General features: G+C 39.9%; 3 protein-coding genes across 5 annotated transcripts; 1 reads left to right on the forward strand and 2 right to left on the reverse strand.

Moving 5' to 3' along the window:
- Positions 1 to 863: 863 nt before the first annotated feature.
- LOC134068784 (germ cell nuclear acidic protein-like) lies at positions 864 to 10,126 on the reverse strand. 2 transcript variants are annotated; one of them, XM_062524544.1, is made up of 15 exons: positions 10,113 to 10,126; positions 9,444 to 9,606; positions 9,251 to 9,317; positions 9,088 to 9,131; positions 8,889 to 8,952; positions 8,729 to 8,805; positions 5,799 to 6,014; positions 4,277 to 4,340; positions 4,094 to 4,170; positions 2,917 to 3,258; positions 2,618 to 2,777; positions 2,370 to 2,514; positions 1,942 to 2,077; positions 1,619 to 1,823; positions 864 to 1,461 (listed from the first exon to the last, which is right to left on the reverse strand). In XM_062524544.1, the coding sequence occupies exons 2-15, from the start codon at positions 9,598 to 9,600 to the stop codon at positions 1,230 to 1,232; spliced, it is 1,986 nt and encodes a 661-aa protein (XP_062380528.1). In that variant the 5' UTR covers positions 9,601 to 9,606; positions 10,113 to 10,126; the 3' UTR covers positions 864 to 1,229. The 2 variants fall into 2 exon arrangements, with proteins under 2 accessions (XP_062380528.1, XP_062380529.1); XM_062524545.1 differs by lacking the exon at positions 5,799 to 6,014.
- A 278-nt stretch (positions 10,127 to 10,404) lies between these two features.
- Positions 10,405 to 12,971, forward strand: mcts1 (MCTS1 re-initiation and release factor). Its single transcript, XM_062524369.1, has 6 exons — positions 10,405 to 10,573; positions 11,286 to 11,438; positions 11,594 to 11,691; positions 11,799 to 11,932; positions 12,588 to 12,655; positions 12,746 to 12,971. The coding sequence occupies exons 1-6, from the start codon at positions 10,563 to 10,565 to the stop codon at positions 12,825 to 12,827; spliced, it is 546 nt and encodes a 181-aa protein (XP_062380353.1). The 5' UTR covers positions 10,405 to 10,562; the 3' UTR covers positions 12,828 to 12,971.
- Positions 12,972 to 13,064: 93 nt separating this feature from the next.
- On the reverse strand, positions 13,065 to 16,885 carry c1galt1c1 (C1GALT1-specific chaperone 1). Of its 2 annotated transcripts, none has more exons than XM_062524367.1 (2): positions 16,606 to 16,885; positions 13,065 to 15,602 (listed from the first exon to the last, which is right to left on the reverse strand). In XM_062524367.1, the coding sequence occupies exon 2, from the start codon at positions 15,588 to 15,590 to the stop codon at positions 14,628 to 14,630; it is 963 nt and encodes a 320-aa protein (XP_062380351.1). In that variant the 5' UTR covers positions 15,591 to 15,602; positions 16,606 to 16,885; the 3' UTR covers positions 13,065 to 14,627. The 2 variants fall into 2 exon arrangements, with proteins under 2 accessions (XP_062380351.1, XP_062380352.1); XM_062524368.1 differs by having other exon boundaries at positions 13,065 to 15,607.
- Between the last annotated feature and the right edge of the window lie 433 nt (positions 16,886 to 17,318).

Genomic DNA, 17,318 nt, shown 5'->3' on the forward strand with positions numbered 1-17,318 from the left:
ACAATGATCATGTGAAAATAAAACGTGGAAAAGAAGCTAAATGGACAATTTTTTTAGAGGGAATAGTCAGAGACAACAAAATTTGAAAATTTAACTTTCCTGCCCTTCACAATTCACATCAATCTGAAATACATTTATGATTAAAGTCTCGATTACCTCACTACAGCTCAGCATTCACTATGTATTAGTATTACATTATTCACTATACTGTAAATTCATTACATTTAATGATTGAATTAATATATATTTAAGAAAAATATATTCACTCACCTTCACTAAACCGCCATAAATTCATTGAAGGTCAGGTTTAATTTTAAAATGTAGGAAATTTATCTTTGACACATAACCCATTGTGTTGTTGTCACACGAGACATCTGAACTGAAATGTGTTGCTAAATACAGCACCAGAGACTTTCCAAAGCACACCAGCTTTGTCATGTGCCTTTATTATCAGGGTCCGTACATTATAATATAATCAATGATCCACACTTAATTAGTTGCCATGGATACCCTACCATAATATTTATACAATCACCTCCTGCTTGCTTTTGTGCAGTGGCAAATGTCTTGTGCTGTCAAAGGCCTTGAGCAAAAAGCATCATCATTTTATCAACAATGTCTACAGTTTATCTTTAAGCACAACGCCAGAGAGGCCGTCATTACGCTGATTTTATAACAGCTAAGCGGAGTTTAACAATGGCATCGAACACCGAACACGATTCAGCCATGATCATTATCCTCATTATCAAGGACCGGAACTATCAGTTTTAGAAACAGTCAGAGCCTTAGAGAGATCTGTATATCCATAAGGCTCTGGAAACAGTATTCTAAAAAGCATTGTATTCAGTGACAAACAATTCACCTTGTTGGTACACAAAAAAGTCTTTATTGAGAAAGACACAAAAGAAAATAGATCATAAGACACATCACTGAACACAGAAATTCACAGAAACAATCTAAAACATCAAAGAGACAGAAACATGACTTGCAAACTTTGCAACTCTACTAGAGTCACATATTAGATAGTTAAAATATTTCCAGCATTTGTCAGCAGCTGAATTATACTCCCTATATTGTCCCACTCCTTCACAAGTTGAGATTCAACTTCTGAGTCCCTGAGACTGATTTTGTTGAAGCTGCCAAATGATTTCATCAGTGAGGTATGGATTATTTATGCATGTAAGAACCACAAATCTCTTGTTTTATCCCGACGTTCCTCCAGCAGGCACTCAGCTCTCGCTGAGACGCGTCTTGCTGGCAAAGTCCGCGCTGAGTTTGCGCATGACGTCCCCGTGACTCTGGCCAGTCAGCTGCTGCCGGATGGTCTTGTAGTTCTCCTTCACGTAGATAGCAAAGGGCGTGGGTCCGCGGGAATTGGAGGGCGTGAGCAGCACCAGCTGCCCTGTGCACAGAGCGCACACAAACCTCTGGGTGTCCAGCGACTTGGAGTGCCGTCCAATGCTGGAAAGCAGAAATAACAATATATAACATAACTTCATCACTAAAACCATCGATGCCTTTAATGTGAACAAGATACAATCATTGGTATTAGACTTTTTACCAGGACTAATGGATAAGATTTTGCACCAGGACAAATAGATAGATAAGACTGACTCACGTATTCTTGCAGCGGTTGCACTGGTATTGGAACTTGTACTTGATGTCGTAACTGTGGCAGCGGCTGACCATGGGCAGCTCGGGATGGGCCAGTGTGGCTTTCCGGGCAAACATTTTCCAGATGGGTCCATGGCCGTCCCGCACATTGTGGATAAGCCAAGGGGCGGCGTGGCACATTTCATGGACCAGGGTGTCCCTCAGACGATCTACAAGGAACAGTTGAGCCCAGTATTACAGTCTGTGACTAACATGTTCATGTTAACAGTCCTTACAGCAGTTAGCTAAATGGAAAAAATCTCAAAAGGGAAGGAGGGGACAATTTACCTGCAGAGTCACAGACTTTGGTAGACAGTCGTATACGTGCATAGCGAACGCCTGTGCCACGCTCCTGGCCTGTGATGCAGAATCCTGCAGTCTTCCTCATCTTATTGCACCAAGTGACAGACATGTCGGCCGGGAGCTGAACGTTTGGGATAACATCAATGCATACAGTATCAGCCTCTGTGGTGTCACATGGGTCACCTGGTCTAATACAGCATTAACGAAAGTGGCTTTGTAGATCAGTGCTATTCTCTAAGGCTGAAGACTGAAAACGTTGCTTCATTTAGAGTGGAGTGGAGTACAGCAGTTGGCATAGGAGATCAGTTTGGTATCTATTGTGCTTTTTTGCTCCTTGCCCGTTCCCCTTGTCCTGCAGGGAAAGCGTGCAATGTTCTCTAAAGTTTCCCAGGATCCCACAGAGAAGACTTTACCTTGCTCTCAAAAACACTGGTGTTGTATAGACGATACAGTTTGCTGGTAAGTTCTTCCTTTTTCTGTTTGAAACTTCGGCAGTAAGATGATGTAGGGTCCGACAGAGACTGCAGGAAACAGCCTGGGACTTTACAGGCATTCACCCTGGTATGGAAGAGTTTACAGAGACTCGTTTGTTGATTTTCAAACAGCATATTTCAAAACGTCAACATTTTGACTCCAGAATGACAGAGACTGACAGACATACCTGCTTCCGCTGGTGGCTCTGGGCTCCGTCTGACTGACCAGTGGGATTTTTGGAGGTTGCACGGGTGTGTGGTTACCCTCAGATCCCTTCTCACGTCTGTGTTTTGGTTGGATTTTCCCCTTTACAGATGAATCAGAGAGGCATGGCTTCTGTTTAGGCTCTGCAATGGAAAAATAGAACAATGATCATTTTTTAAAAGCCAAACTTTGGGGGGAAAAAAGAAAATAAAGTCAATGCATCAGTATAGATAATAATTAACATTATCGGAAGAGATGACAACAACAACAACAACAAAATACCTGGCTTATTTTTAGGAATTTGGGCACGGTCACTATTTAGCCTTAAGTTCTTCTTGAGGCGGTCCATTAAAGACTCAACCTCCTCCTCATCATCTGAGCTGACCCAGCCACTCAGTTTAGTCTGACTGGACTTTGGAGGAGCAGAGGATGGGGCGGGAGCGGCGACTGAGCGAGGGGTCCCTGAAGTATACTTGGTGTGGCGGCTCCTCCAAGTGCTTGTGATGGCGACTCCATCGTCGTCATCATCATCATCAGTGAGGAAGACAGGGGAGTCATAGTTTGAAAGGAGTCGTCTCTCAACTTGTGGTGAAACTTCAGGAGGAGGTTTAGACTTGGTGCTACCTATTAAACCAGATTAAAAAAAAATATGAGTCTACTTGAGATACAAGAGAGTACTTTATTACAGTGCATGCAAATGCACTGTTCTGTCATCCAAAGTCTTCTTCTTCTTCTTCCCCTAACCAAAATGTCTGCGTCTAATTCAGCTTCAACTGTTTCACATAAAAACTTTGTTCAAACTTTGTTACGTAGGTCTTGAAAAGAAGACTTATAGCCTTTCAGTTCTGTAAACGTTATACTTTTTGAAATACCGGTATTAACAAAAAACAAGATAATTTTCCCCTATGGACTTTGCATTGGCACTATGACATCACAATGGACAAATTAAGCTGATTTGCACCTGTGTCAACTGCCAGCTGCTCAACTAGGCCCTATGAAGTTCAATTGACAGTTAAATTGATTGCACCTGCATCAACTGCTCTCTGATCAACTAGGCCAGCTCTCTGCGTCTCTCTATTCTACAATGATATAAGGCACATTCCTTCCAACTTTCTATCCATTTCTCTTTTTCAATCCATTCACTTATCCACCAATTAAATCTATTAACAACCATTAAATAATCTGCCTATCAACATTAGTTACATTATCTACATTCAACTTTTAAACTATGTACTCTATCTCAGGCTTTAAGCATACAATCTAACTCTCTTAAGACTCCAAATTCTGTTCAACTTCCTCTGTCCACAACTGCTTCTAAATGAAAGTTTGTTTCACATTTTATGTTAGTGTATGTATTGCTTTTGCATGCACTGGTAATTTCCTCGAAATTACATTTTCTAGTTGAAATTGACTCCTCATTATGTTAAGGTTACAGAGAGTGAGGTAAAATTTTTTTTACCATTGTTGGCTGGAGGCTTTCTTGACTCAAAAACAAAGTCATCATCATCTGAAGAATCCACAATGAAATTTTTCAAACTGTAAAAAGAAAATACATTTTACAAACAACATTTTACTTTACCCTCTAATCATAGACTGTAAAAAATAATCTCTAATGCAAGAAAAAAAAAATCCGTCCTCTTACCTGTCTTCACTCCCACTGACTGATTTTCTTAGTTGTGCCTTTGGCGTCTTCACCCTGTTCAAAACTATTGCATTTAGAGAGAAAGCAATGAATAGTCAGACGTTAACACCAAGAGAGAGGAAGGTCTAAAAGGCCAATGTTTGATCCCCATCCGCAGGCAAATTTGCTGCAGCAGGTGTTATTAGCCCCATTACATTCAGTGCCTTTACATGCACACTAAAAAAATGATTACTGGGAATGATCGGTTATCTGGAATAAACCATTTAAAGGGATATTCCGCCATTTTTGGAAATACGCTCATTTTCCACCTCCCCTCGAGCAAAACAATCGATATTTACCTTGTTCCCGTTCATCCAGCCATTCTGTGAGTCTGGCGATACAACTTTTAGCTTCAGCCTAGCATAGATCATTGAATCTGATTAGACCATTAGCTTCTCGCCTGCTAGCTTCATGTTTAAAAGTGACTAAGATTTCTGGTAATTTTCCCATTTAAAACGTGTCTCCTCTCAAGTTAAAAAGTGCAGTAAGACCAACTGAAAATGAAACCTGCCGTTTTTCTAGGCTGATTTGACATGGAACTACACTTTCATCTGGCGTAATAATCAAGGCAACTTGCAGACTACTGGCACTACTACTGCTTGTTGTCTATGGGGACTATTTTCAGGTGCTGCGTACGATATTACTGCGCCTATGGTACGTTTGCAAGTTGCCTTGATTATTACGCCAGATGAGAGTGTAGTTCCATGTCAAATCAGCCTAGAAAAACGCCAGGTTTCATTTTCAGTTGGTCTTACTGCACTTTCTAACTTGAGAGGAGACACATTTTAAATGGGAAAATTACCAGAAATCCTTGTCACTTTTAAACATGAAGCTAGCAGGCGAGAAGCTAATGGTCTAATCCGATTCAATGATCTATGCTAGGCTGAAGCTAAAAGTTGTATCGCCAGACTCACAGAATGGCTGGATGAACGGGAACAAGGTAAATATCGATTGTTTTGCTCGAGGGGAGGTGGAAAATGAGCGTATTTCCAAAAATGGCGGAATATCCCTTTAAGGTGTATACATGTCTCGAAGAAATCAGAATATTGACAGAAACCTAGGTGTGTTAAACGGATTTTGTATGAACTGATGATATCGGTTTATTCCGTTAACAAGAGCCATATAACTACAAAACCCCAATAATAATCAGTTTTTAGTGTGCATGTAAACACACTTGCTGAGTGACTGTTTGTCTTTGCCTGAAGAATATTCTGGGGGAACGAAAAAACGCAATTTAAGGGGAAACAATGTGTGGAACCACTATGTCCTTTCAACATGTACTTTGTCTAGCACCTGAAAATCTTTCCCTGATTTTTAACTCGGAAGAGAGAAGCGCATACACTGCCATGATACCTTAAAGTGAAACATTAGCATATCACATACAAGCTGGTGCCTCAAAATTGAGTTAGTGTTACATCACAAATACTGTAAAAAAAGTATTTTTGTGTCAATTGTAGTTACTTTTACTTCTTGCCAAACTTACATTCCTCAAAGCTCCCATCACTGTCTGAACTCGCAGATGGTTGTCTAGAAATGTTTATCTTCGGAGGAGCAGATGATTGGATGGGAGTTGTAACTGACATAACAGGATCATCGCAACGCTGCTTTGGTGTGGGGTGTAAATAGGTAGTCTTGATGGCATTTGTGAATGGAGAGTTTAATTGATGTGAGACTTGAAAAGGCTTGAGGTTTGACTTGGCTGTTGAGAACATGAAGCAGCAAATTATGTATGATCAGAGTAAAGTATGGTTCGAAACCATTTTACTGTAAGTCACAAAGAACTACGGGCAACAATTGCAAGAGGATGGGTTTGAGTTACATAAATAACTATAGAACAACATTTACATTTATTCATTTGGAGGGCACATTTGTCTAAAGTGACTTACAGCAACAGAATAACATCTACAGCAGACTACCATATTACATTTAGGCATTTTTAGATTTAAGCTAATAGGCCAGTCAATCTAGCGTTTGACCCATAACTAATTGCAATAGTAATCATTCAAAGTTTTTTGTGATCCCTTGGTATATCTAATTAACATATAAAAAATCTACCCATTTATATTTAGTGGAACATACTTTTTTTCAAGGTCAAAGGTAGCAATTTCCAATGCATTTTTCCATTGGGATTTACTACTGGTGAAATGGGTAAAATTTTAAACTATAGATATCAAATTGAAACTTTCACAGTTGTTTACTCACATTAAGGCAAAGATTTTTTGTATTGCAAGTTTTCTGAAATGTGATGTTTAGATATGCAAATGAGACCAGTTTTACCTAAATATGCAATAATTTGCATATATTTCTAGAAAACTAAATCTGAACAATAGGTACAGTCTGCTTCGAAATAATTGCTGCAATTTGCTTCTATATTGGATACCAAAAGCCTATGCAAAGGGAATATTAGATATTACTTCATATCACCTCAGAAATGAGGAAATCAAGTCAAGTCAAAATCAATGCGTTTCAATGGAAGTACATTATAGAACAAATGATTGTCAATGATATGGTATGATGGAAGTATCTCAGTGCATGCCAACTCACTTGATATGTTTATGTCTAAAGGTCAATATCTTCCTTATGTGACTTGGCATGCATTGAGATACTTTCATCATACCATATTATTGACAATCATTTGTTCTATAATGTACTTCCATTGAAACGCATTGATTTTGACTTGACTTGATTTCCTCATTTCTGAGGTGAAATGAAGTAATATCTAATATTCCCTTTGCATAGGCTTTTGGTATCCAATATAGAAGCAAAATGCAGCAATTATTTTGAAGCTGACTGTACCTATTGTTCAGATTTAGTTTTCTAGAAATATATGCAAATTATTGCATATTTAGGTAAAACTGGTCTCATTTGCATATCTAAACATCACATTTCATAAAACTTGCAATACAAAAAATATTTGCCTTAATGTGAGTAAACAACTGTGACATTTTCAATTTTATATCTATAGTTTAAAATTTTACCCATTTCACCTGTAGTAAATCCCAATGGCAAAATGCATTGGAAATTGCTACCTTTGACCTTGAATAAAAGCATGTTCCACTAAATATAAATGAGTAGATTTTTAATATGTGATGCAGGAGGGTTTAAGGATCAATAAAAAGTATGAACCATTACTATTGCAATTAGTTACAGGTTTGGCCCTTTTTTGAGCTAGATTGACTGGCCTATAAAGCTAATAAAGCTACAGCAATAGAATCAAATTTAAGCTAATAACATTTCAACATCTCAACAAACTACAGGGCTACAGGCACAGCGTTAGAATAATGCAGCACGGCGCAGAGGAGAATATGGCTAAGAGTACAGCCGGTCAATACTACTACTAGAGGATAGGCATGGCTACATATTAAGCACTAATAGAAGTATGTAAGAGGAGAAGTGGTAGAACAGGACATAGAAGAGAAAAGAGGGAAGTGGAGTTGGAGGAAGGAAGAGGGAGAAGAGTGTGGTAAGTGCGTATTAGGTGTAAGAGGTTGTCAAAAGTGCTAGGAGAGGAGGAATTCTTGGAAGAGTTGTATTGTCAAGAGAATTTGAAGATAGAATGATGCGCCTGCTCTGATGGAGCTTGGCAGATCAAGAACAGTTGCAAAGGGGAAGAGGGTATCAGTGCCAGACAACGTTCCAAGGAGGAAGGCAGCGGCTGAGGGATAACACAAGTTTCTATGAGAGCACTTAAAAAAGTGGGTGCTGACCCAGCAATCACTTAGTATGCAAGCATCAGTGACTTGAATTTCATGCAGGCGGCTAGGAGAAGTCAGTGGGGCTCAGTGAACAGCAGGATTTTTGTTGATTGAAAACCAGACGCCGGGCTGCAGAGTTGTAGCCGTCTGTAGCGTTTTTACAGCACAAGCTGGAAGGCCAGGGAGGAGGGCGTTGCAGTGGTCAAGGCATGATATAACCATGGTCTGTACTAGGAGCTGAGCAGCATGTTGGGTTTAGGAACAATCCGATTATCCTTATATTGAATAGTACAAACCTACACGACCGGGCGACAGAGGCAACATGGTCGGAGAAGGTCAGTTGGTCATCAATCATGACAACTATGTTTATTGCCACCTTGGTAGGTGCAAGCGAGAGTATGTCAGTTTTGATGTTAATGCTGTGATGATATGGTTTGTTTGGCTGGGAAGACCAGTAATTTTAGAGAAGTTTAGCTGGAGGTGATGTTTTTTGAGGCAGACATATCAAAGACAATTCAAGATTCGCACAGAAACTGTAGCATCATCAGGCGGGAAAGATAGATAAAGTTGGGCATCATCTGCATAACAGTGATATGAGAAGCTGTGTGAGTGGGCGATTAGACAAAATGAGGTAGTGCACACAGCAAAAACAAGGGGCCCCAGCACTGAGCCTTGGGGCACCCCAGTGGCAAGGCAATGACATGTGATATTACAGCACCTTGGGGAACCGTAGGTTTCTTGGTCTCAAGGACAGAGTCATCATCAGAAGACGAGTCCACATTGATTGCTTTCAAACTGTAGAAAGATGGACACACTTGATGTCAGTAAAAAAAGACAACTAAAATGTATTTAAGTTCAAGACCAAATGGCATACTAACCCATCATGTCTACTGACAGAGCCTTTTCTGGTTGCTGACTTAGGAGTCTTGACACGGGTCAATACTGAAAACATTTAAGAAAGAACATGTTAAACGGACTCAAAGCAGGTAAGCAAATGGAGATTTCAGTGAATATCCACATAGAATAATTTACAGCCACTCTGTAAACAAAACAAATTACAGCCACTCAACTACTCACATGACTCAAAGCTGTCATCACTGCATGGGTTTGAAATCTGTTTACTAGTAAAGAAATGGAACAATTATAATTGAATTGGCAACATCCTCAAAAGAGAGGCCATAATGGCATGCAGAAATATGGTGATTACTATTAAACAATAGTGAAAACGTTTCATTCTGACCTGATTTTCTTAGCAGATGATCGGCACTTTTTGGGAATAGTTGTTCGTGTTTTTAGTTTTTCCAAAACTGGTAAGAGTATAAAATAATAAAAAAAACAGTTGCTTATATTTTATACGCATGAAATGCATTGCAGCACCGGTATGGTCAACATTTTCGTTTTATTCTTGAATAAGTCTGGCAACATCAACTTACTTTTATCAAATTCTCCATCACTTGAGTCGATTACAACGCGATCTGGATGCCCTCCTCCTTTCCCAAAGTAATTCTCTTTTCCTGAGCTGTCCTCGTCAGAGAGTTCGAGCACATGAACCTGTTTCCTTAGGCAAGTGGAAACAATCTGCCTGTTCATCTTAGCCTGTGCATTAAATAATAAAATATGAAGAAGTGTTTAGTACGCAAAGTATTTGCAAATGTATATATATGCATGTTATGATGATGAAACTGTCCGTCAGTCAATGTCGAAACGAATGAACCGCACGCTATTCTGGATGCACGCTACCGTTAGTTGCACTTCGCCTCACAGGACTTCACTCGTTTAATGACATTATGTGAGTTCACTTGTTTAATAACATTATGTACTAAAAAATAAATGACACTATTGTTGACTGACACAGACTCTGATTGTATTTGGAGAGTGTGTGTAGCACAGACTCAATCGCGCAAGCCTGGCTGCAAATGCTATCAAGTTAGTCAGAGCTTCTTTTTTCGCTATGTTTTCTTACACCACTTACTTCCTCATCCATTTACTGCTTTCCCCTATTAAACGCGTGGCTGCTTCGAGAACAAGGTGCAAAAATGCTCAAATTTAGTCCTATTGTATTCATTATTTGTCAATTACATAATGGTTTAAAATACACCAACCTTTCTTCTTCCTTTCACACAGCAGAATTCAAATTTGGCAACGTGACCCTAACATGTATTACTTCCTTTGTTGTTATCGTTTAGCATATTTCAAAATAAAAGTTGTACCGTAAACATCATAATTGTTGATTTTGGAAAACAAATCTCGGTCTTGCATCATTTAACTTTTTTCACATAAAAATAGTTTTCATAAATCTACACCAAGAACTAGATTTATTTGTAATTTCAAACCAGCAAAATGTTTTAGTTCCACTATTTTGGTATCGAATAAAAAAACAAACCGGTAGTTGCATTGTACTTTGCCAGTCACTACCTACGAAGGGAGGAACATCGCATGCTTTTGAACATTTGCTAGTTTTTGTGATTTTTCTGGTTAGTGACAAAGGACAACAATACGAAATTGGATTGCCAAGTGAAAGAAAGACACAGATTTGACCATTATCTACAAGAATGTTTAAAAAGTAAGTTACAGATCGGTTGTTTTTACAATCGTCCATTCAGCTTGTTAGCCAACCAGCCTGGGCTAGCTAGCTAAGTTATACCGACGTTATACTTCACTTCCCAAAATAAACCAGCGTGCAGCCAGCTGCGAAACATCTGCTGAAATAACTGTATATGATAATATAATTACGTGACCAGATGAATGTGCCTGTACAAAAAGCTGCTCCCATGCCGTCAGAGTGACTAGCAATATCCCAGTTGAGCATGGTTGACAAGTTGACTTAAACGCTGCAACATAACGTTACAATCTGCTAGGATAGCTCGTTGTTTTGATAGCTGACAGCTTTACTCAGTCCACACACTAATGCAAATAGGCAAGCAAGGAGGAAGTCACCCACATATTTTAACTTCAGCTTGATAACATAATGTTGTGTTGGGGAACTTGCTGGGGAACTTATCATACCGTGTATGACTGCCTCCGTCGGTATTTGATGCATCGGCCTAGTCCTGTCACTGAAACCAGGGAATAAGCCTGTCTGATTCTGTCCATTCATTTGTGGTTGATTTATTGACATAATATGGCATCATTGCAACATTTTGGTTGTGCAAAACATCACATTTTGAAATGAATATACCAATGACATTTTAGTATGCTTGTTCAATCTTAAAATAAGTAAAGAGATAGCAGGAAGGAAATAACATTTGATTCATATTGTCTTTTTATTCTTGCAGATTTGATGAAAAGGAAAATGTTTCCAACTGCATTCAGCTGAAGACATCAGTCATCAAGGGAATCAAAAATCAGCTGTTGGACCAGTTTCCTGACATTGACGCATGGCTCAATCAAATCATGCCAAAAAAAGACCCGGTTAAAATCGTGAGATGGTATGTGATAGTTAATTTATCCCTCTCGAATGAAGGGCAAATAATGAATAATGATTTCCTTGTGGTGGAAGGAAGGTTCTAGGGCAGATACTCATTAACATAATATATCTGTTTTCTGTCTCCTTCCGGCTCGTGACAACATTCACCTGATGAAGTCATGAACATATTGAAATCCTCACAGTAAACGGAGAGCTCCTCTTCTTTAGACAAAGAGAGGGACCATTTTACCCAACTCTCAGACTGCTGCACAAATGTAAGACTTGTTCTGCTATTGGTTGCCGACTGCTATATATTGTACTTGAATGTACGGAAACATATATTGTTCTGTATCTTAATTTGCTTTAATGTGTATTTTTCTAGTTCCCTTTATTCTTCCTCATCAACAAGTTGACAAAGGGGCTATTAAGTTTGTCCTGAGTGGAGCTAATATCATGTGCCCAGGACTGACGTCTCCCGGAGCCAAACTTTACCCTGCTGATTCAGACAAAGTAGTTGTATCCTTTACATTTCTGGCTTTTACTCTTATGTTTGTGTGAATACTATTGTTTGAATATTTCTGTTTTCAGAGACGAGGGGCCACCATCAAAAGCAAGGTGTACACCACATATAGATTTGAAGAACCTTATTTACATTCTTTCTTTTATCTACGCCATTCTGTTTGTTTGCGATTTGTGATATGGATTTTGAATATCAATGAACTGATTCAGTTTAGTATTCCAAAAAGGCTCTAAGTTGTGCCACTTCTAGTTGATGAGCATGTCTAGTACAGCGCTCCTGATCGACTGTGAAACTCACCAGGCAGAAGTGCTGTGTTCTCATGTACCAGGCATGCACACTGTGCACAATTTGCGTAGTTAAGGAAGATGACGTGCATATAAAAAACCTTCAATGTGACCAGATTAACTGTGCATGATTATTTGTAACCTGTGCGATAACAGATAATTGCACTGGTTCATATTGTTATTGTCATAGTTGTGCAGCCCCAACTGATTTAGTATACCCTTTTGTCATAATACAGCCATAGATGCTGATATAGCATTAAACTACTGCTACTACTACCAATACTCAAAGCTGGTTGAGTGTGCCAAGTGTGTCTTGTGTGAGTGTGCATTGAGATCAAATTTGCCCTTGACCCTTTTAACCTCTAAGGCAATAATGGCAGAAGGCAAGCAGCATGCACTATGTGTTGGAGTGATGAAGATGTCTGCAGATGACATGTAAGTACAGCAGGAGGTTGGAGGGTGGGGCTTGTTACATATTCAACACTACTGTCCATCATGAATGTATCTTGCATCATTCCATTTCAGAGAACGAGTGAACAAAGGGATCGGAATTGAGAACGTTCACTATCTCAACGATGGACTGTGGCACATGAAGACGTATAAGTGACAACCCAATCAGACGAATGACACACACCCCTGAACCGTGAGCACCAGGCAACGCAAATACTGTCAAACCAATGGACTCTACCAAGCTGGAAGCTTTGAAACAAACCCTCACCGTCATGTACAAATAAAGCCTACATTCAAGTTATTTTAAATCTTCCTATATTTTGTTCTTGACATTGACACTGATTCTGGCATTTATGAAAATACCAGAATCAAATGTTATGAAATAGAAATTCAGAAGCCGCAAAATCAAGAAACACTTGAATTATCACAGGGTTTATTATCAAACTTTGTACAGATACTGCAGTAAGTGTGACCATATTTCTCTTTCTGTAGCACATACTTTAAAAACCATAAGAAAGTCATTATAAATAATCCCTCACATTTACTGTTCGACCAATGATTTTTCTTTTCCAGGAAGGGTTAGGTTTTGTGTAAGAGCTGGTGATGGGTGCACAGTCTTTGGTCTATGGGACTTTTTCCACAGCACAACCTTGCACTTATTACTTACATTCTGCAATTTCACAGCATGTGCCTCTGAATTATGTGTATTTAGCTTGACCTATGTGGTGATGCAACAGGTAATGTATGTGCCATTATCACTGGAAAGTTATGGTCAGATGTGACTACAAAACCCAATTACCCTACTTTAGAAAAACAGCTTGGTGACATGCACAATGTTTGGGAAAGAGTGGCTCATGATAATGAAAATATAACTGTCAATGAACAACAAAGTCAAGACTCCTATTGATTGTAAACTCATCCCACTGCTGTAAGTTACATTGATCAAGTAATTCCAGTTTAAAAAGGCGTTCATTTCACTCAATCATTGTTAAGGTAATGTTCAAAAAACACTAGAATATTTGTACATCTAAATGTATCTGAACAGCCTAGTTCAGCAATTTTGTTGGGACTATGTGTTTTGTTATGAGAGTGACTGGTGACTAGCAACAGGTGATCATTATGCAGAACACTGTACACCCCTAATGCGTTGTTGTTGTTTTTAAGTCATAGCAGTTTAAATATCTGCCTGTTGGTGAGTTCTATCCCTTTTACATACCACCAAACTATATTGCGTATTAAAAGGGAAACTTGACAATAAGACGAGTGACATTATGTAAAAAAAAAAAAAACAATCAATATGTTTGGAATAAACAAAATATATAATTCATTATTATCAACATTATGGTAACCTGGAAAGGTCTTCATTGTCCTGACATATTCTCATTTAACAATACTTCCTTGTGTAAATATTAAAGATCAAGTTGTGCAGTTTCAGGTAATTATAATTGTTGTAATTTGTCTCTCTACAAATAATTTATCAAATCACAGGTGATATCACAGACCTTGTTACAGTGTCATGAATGCTGAAAAGTTCACAGGTTTTGCACATATAAATGACAAGGGTTATGTGCCTCAGTTTCAGTACTAAGGGTGCTGAGTAAGCCTTAATGAAGTCGTTTCAAAGGGCAATATGAAAACGCGCTGATGATAAAATAATTACAGAAATAAAAGTACTTTAGATATAGGATTTGCCCACTCCCGACCCATTCTCATATTGGTCCCTTTAATTTGGTATGAAGAACTCCATTTTTTTCCCCAACCTCCAAATGTTACAATATTATACATTCCCCAAACAATCCCACCAGTTGATCAGTGTGGGTGCAACACTCAATCTGCAATCTGACTGCATCCCATCACGATGTGTGTAACAATCCCTCATGGCTCTACAGCATTCAGGCCTAATGTCACAGGGCCTGTCTTATTTTCTATCACACGTCTGAAGATAAAATAACATGAATCAGTCATTATCTGAGCCCTTGGGAGGCAGAAATATCATCGAGTCGTGGAAGTCGTGTCCATACGGCCGGAGCCTGTAGACGCCGTACATCATGACCTGCATCTGGCTGGGCGACATGCCGCTGAAGCTGACGGCCATGTCTGAGCAGCAGCTCTCCAGCACTTTTTCGGGGTGCTGCGCGATGCTCTCCGTGATGAGGGCGTTGATGCTCTGGCTGTTGAAGAGGCTCACGCCGTGGGCGTCCTCCCCGTTCTCGGCGAACACGCCGGCGTACTTGAGGCAGATGGCCAGCTGCTTCTCCTCGCTGACCTTCCAGAGGGCGCGACCCCGCTCTGGGCAGAGGTCGTCGTTCTTCAACACCTCCATCAGCCGCCGCAGCGCCTCGTAGCTGAACGCGATGCCGCTCTCGTACTCCACGTACTCCAGCTCCCCGGAGTTCTGCGAGCGCCCCAGGTAGAACGGCTGAGAGGGGTCCTTGTCAAGAATCAGATATTTCAGGTTCTCGATGATGGCAAATGTGGTAGGGCGAGCCATGAAGAACCAGCGCAGATTCCCAGCATTCTCGTACGCGTGCCTCAGGGCCTTTCGGATCCTTGCCCACTCATCCTGCTCCTGAAGATCAATGGCCTCCAGCGCTTTGGAGGATTCTGAGCTGTAGTAGGCCGTCTTATCACAATGCTTCGCCCAGGTCTCATTGGCTGCCGCCCAGTGAACCAGGACCTTGGGTGTGACCATGATGACACAGTACACCCGCACCTTCTGGCTGAGTTCCAGCATCTGTGCATCGCTCAGCAGCTGCATGTCCTTGTTGCTCGGGGCGATGACGTGGTGGTGGTGGTGCTCCTCTTCAGCATCTGGAGAGCTGGGCTGAATCGGGCTGAAGCTCCCCATTATGGCAAGCAACAAGCAAAATACAGCTCCCAGCACCATGCCCTTTATGAAGGAACTGCCTTCTGATATCATTGTGATAAAGTGCTGTACTAAAACAAAAACAAAAGGATTTTAACACAAGTTATCATGTGTAAAACCAGTTAAACTAGGTTATACAAGCCAGCCTTGACAGTTTTACAAAGTCCTTAATCTTTGCACGTCCTTGACCTTATAGTAGTACAGCCATTGTATAGATGAATGAGAGATGTTTTACTTGGTCTGCTAGTGTAAATTGCCATTCTGACTATTAATGTGAGTTGCCTATGGATAGAGATTCATAAGGTTGTAGGCCAGTATACTTGAACTTGTCCTACTTTTGGCCAAATGATTCTGAGACCACTTATTTCAAATCCCTCACCTTAACCATCCTTCTCCAGAGACACACACTGCATGAATGCACATGTAAAATTAACTTCAAGTTTAAGAAGACCACCTATCAATGCTGGCCAAACTGTAGTTTGAATCGTCGTAGTTCAAAGAAATAATTCAGTCAACTCAAATAATGTCAGTTATGCTTAATCCATCACAACTATTCCCACAATTACAGATTGAGACAAACTCAGAATGCTACTGTAAGATCATCAACCACACATTCAGAGGGATGTCACAGTTAAGTTCACAACTAGTCTAATCTTTAGCTCTTTAAAATATGGCACAGATATTTCTTTCTCTATATAAAAAGAAAGACGAAAAGTTAGGAATCAGCCAGTTTTAATTAGTCACTCAGTTATACACCTGTATCTGGAATTCTTCCCAGTGCACGGTAGAGTGCGATGTGTGTATCACGGTATCACTGCACGTGATTTTGTACAAGACGTTTCAAAGCTGTGTAATAATAGTCCGATTTTGGATTATGTCATGCAATTATTTAGGTATGTAAAGTAGACTACTATTTCCAAAGGATCACTCTAATAGCAAAACACATAGAGAAGAAGAAAAACGAAAAGTTGGAAAGAGTTCCTCGGACATTCGTCTTAACGACTATGAATAAACGAAGAAACACAAACAAAACAGTGCATGGACGTCTGATGGCGAGTAGCAACGTTACCTTATTTGAAGAAAGTAGAGAGAAACGCACAAACGTCCGATATAGCTGTCGGTGGTAGGTTGATGTTATGCTATCTAGCTGGCTAAATAGACTGCGAGATTACAACCATATGTCTAAGGTTAAATCAGCCAAAGCCAACGTCGTTTTACAAGTCATGTCATTATCACCGTGAAAGTACAATAACGCATTTATCTGATATATTCAGGAACAAACTGTCGTATTAATCTGCATAGAACCAAAAGTCCACCTCTCCTAGTTCAGTCGAGTTCAGTACTGTCACTTCCGGGTATCAATCCTTCTTGCTTTCCGTCAGCATGCTGCTCGTGAGAGACACGCGCCCCCTTGTGGTAGCATAATGCAAATGAATGAAACCGCAAATAGGTTGGCTTCTCCTTGTTCATAAACGGGCATTGCCCCTAGCCATAGTGTTAAATTAGCATGCCTATGGCATTAAATGGCTTTCTTCACATATGCATACTCTACAACGGTCATCTCCACCAATCAAACATTTCAGGATTTGGGTCATCTCATAATCCTATAGCCTATAGCCTACATTACCTGGAATTGTTACAACCAGTGCAGAGCCCGTAGATGTGGCATTTTTTGTTCGTATAACATAAAATTGGCCACTGCACACACTCGTGCCATTTGGATGACACCCACTAAATTGAGAGCAGTCGGATGAGTGGTTCGAGAGTTATGCGTGGAACAGA

This window comes from Sardina pilchardus, chromosome 21 (genome assembly GCF_963854185.1).
Source record: "Sardina pilchardus chromosome 21, fSarPil1.1, whole genome shotgun sequence".
In the NCBI taxonomy this organism is placed as follows: Eukaryota; Metazoa; Chordata; class Actinopteri; order Clupeiformes; family Clupeidae; genus Sardina; species Sardina pilchardus.

What these genes read in the sequence shown, in the direction of transcription:
- mcts1 (XM_062524369.1), top strand. An exon ending in TCTCAGACTGCTGCACAAAT is followed by an intron (nt 11,692 to 11,798) that starts GTAAGACTTGTT and finishes GTATTTTTCTAG; the next exon opens with TTCCCTTTATTCTTCCTCAT. An exon ending in AAGATGTCTGCAGATGACAT is followed by an intron (nt 12,656 to 12,745) that starts GTAAGTACAGCA and finishes ATTCCATTTCAG; the next exon opens with AGAACGAGTGAACAAAGGGA.
- c1galt1c1 (XM_062524367.1), bottom strand. Translation starts at nt 15,590, where the DNA reads ATGATATCAGAAGGCAGTTCCTTCATAAAGGGCATGGTGCTGGGAGCT.
- LOC134068784 (XM_062524544.1), bottom strand. Translation starts at nt 9,600, where the DNA reads ATGAACAGGCAGATTGTTTCCACTTGCCTAAGGAAACAGGTTCATGTG. An exon ending in TCTGTCAGTAGACATGATGG is followed by an intron (nt 8,806 to 8,888) that starts GTTAGTATGCCA and finishes ATCTTTCTACAG; the next exon opens with TTTGAAAGCAATCAATGTGG. An exon ending in CCAGTGTTTTTGAGAGCAAG is followed by an intron (nt 2,078 to 2,369) that starts GTAAAGTCTTCT and finishes CCAAACGTTCAG; the next exon opens with CTCCCGGCCGACATGTCTGT.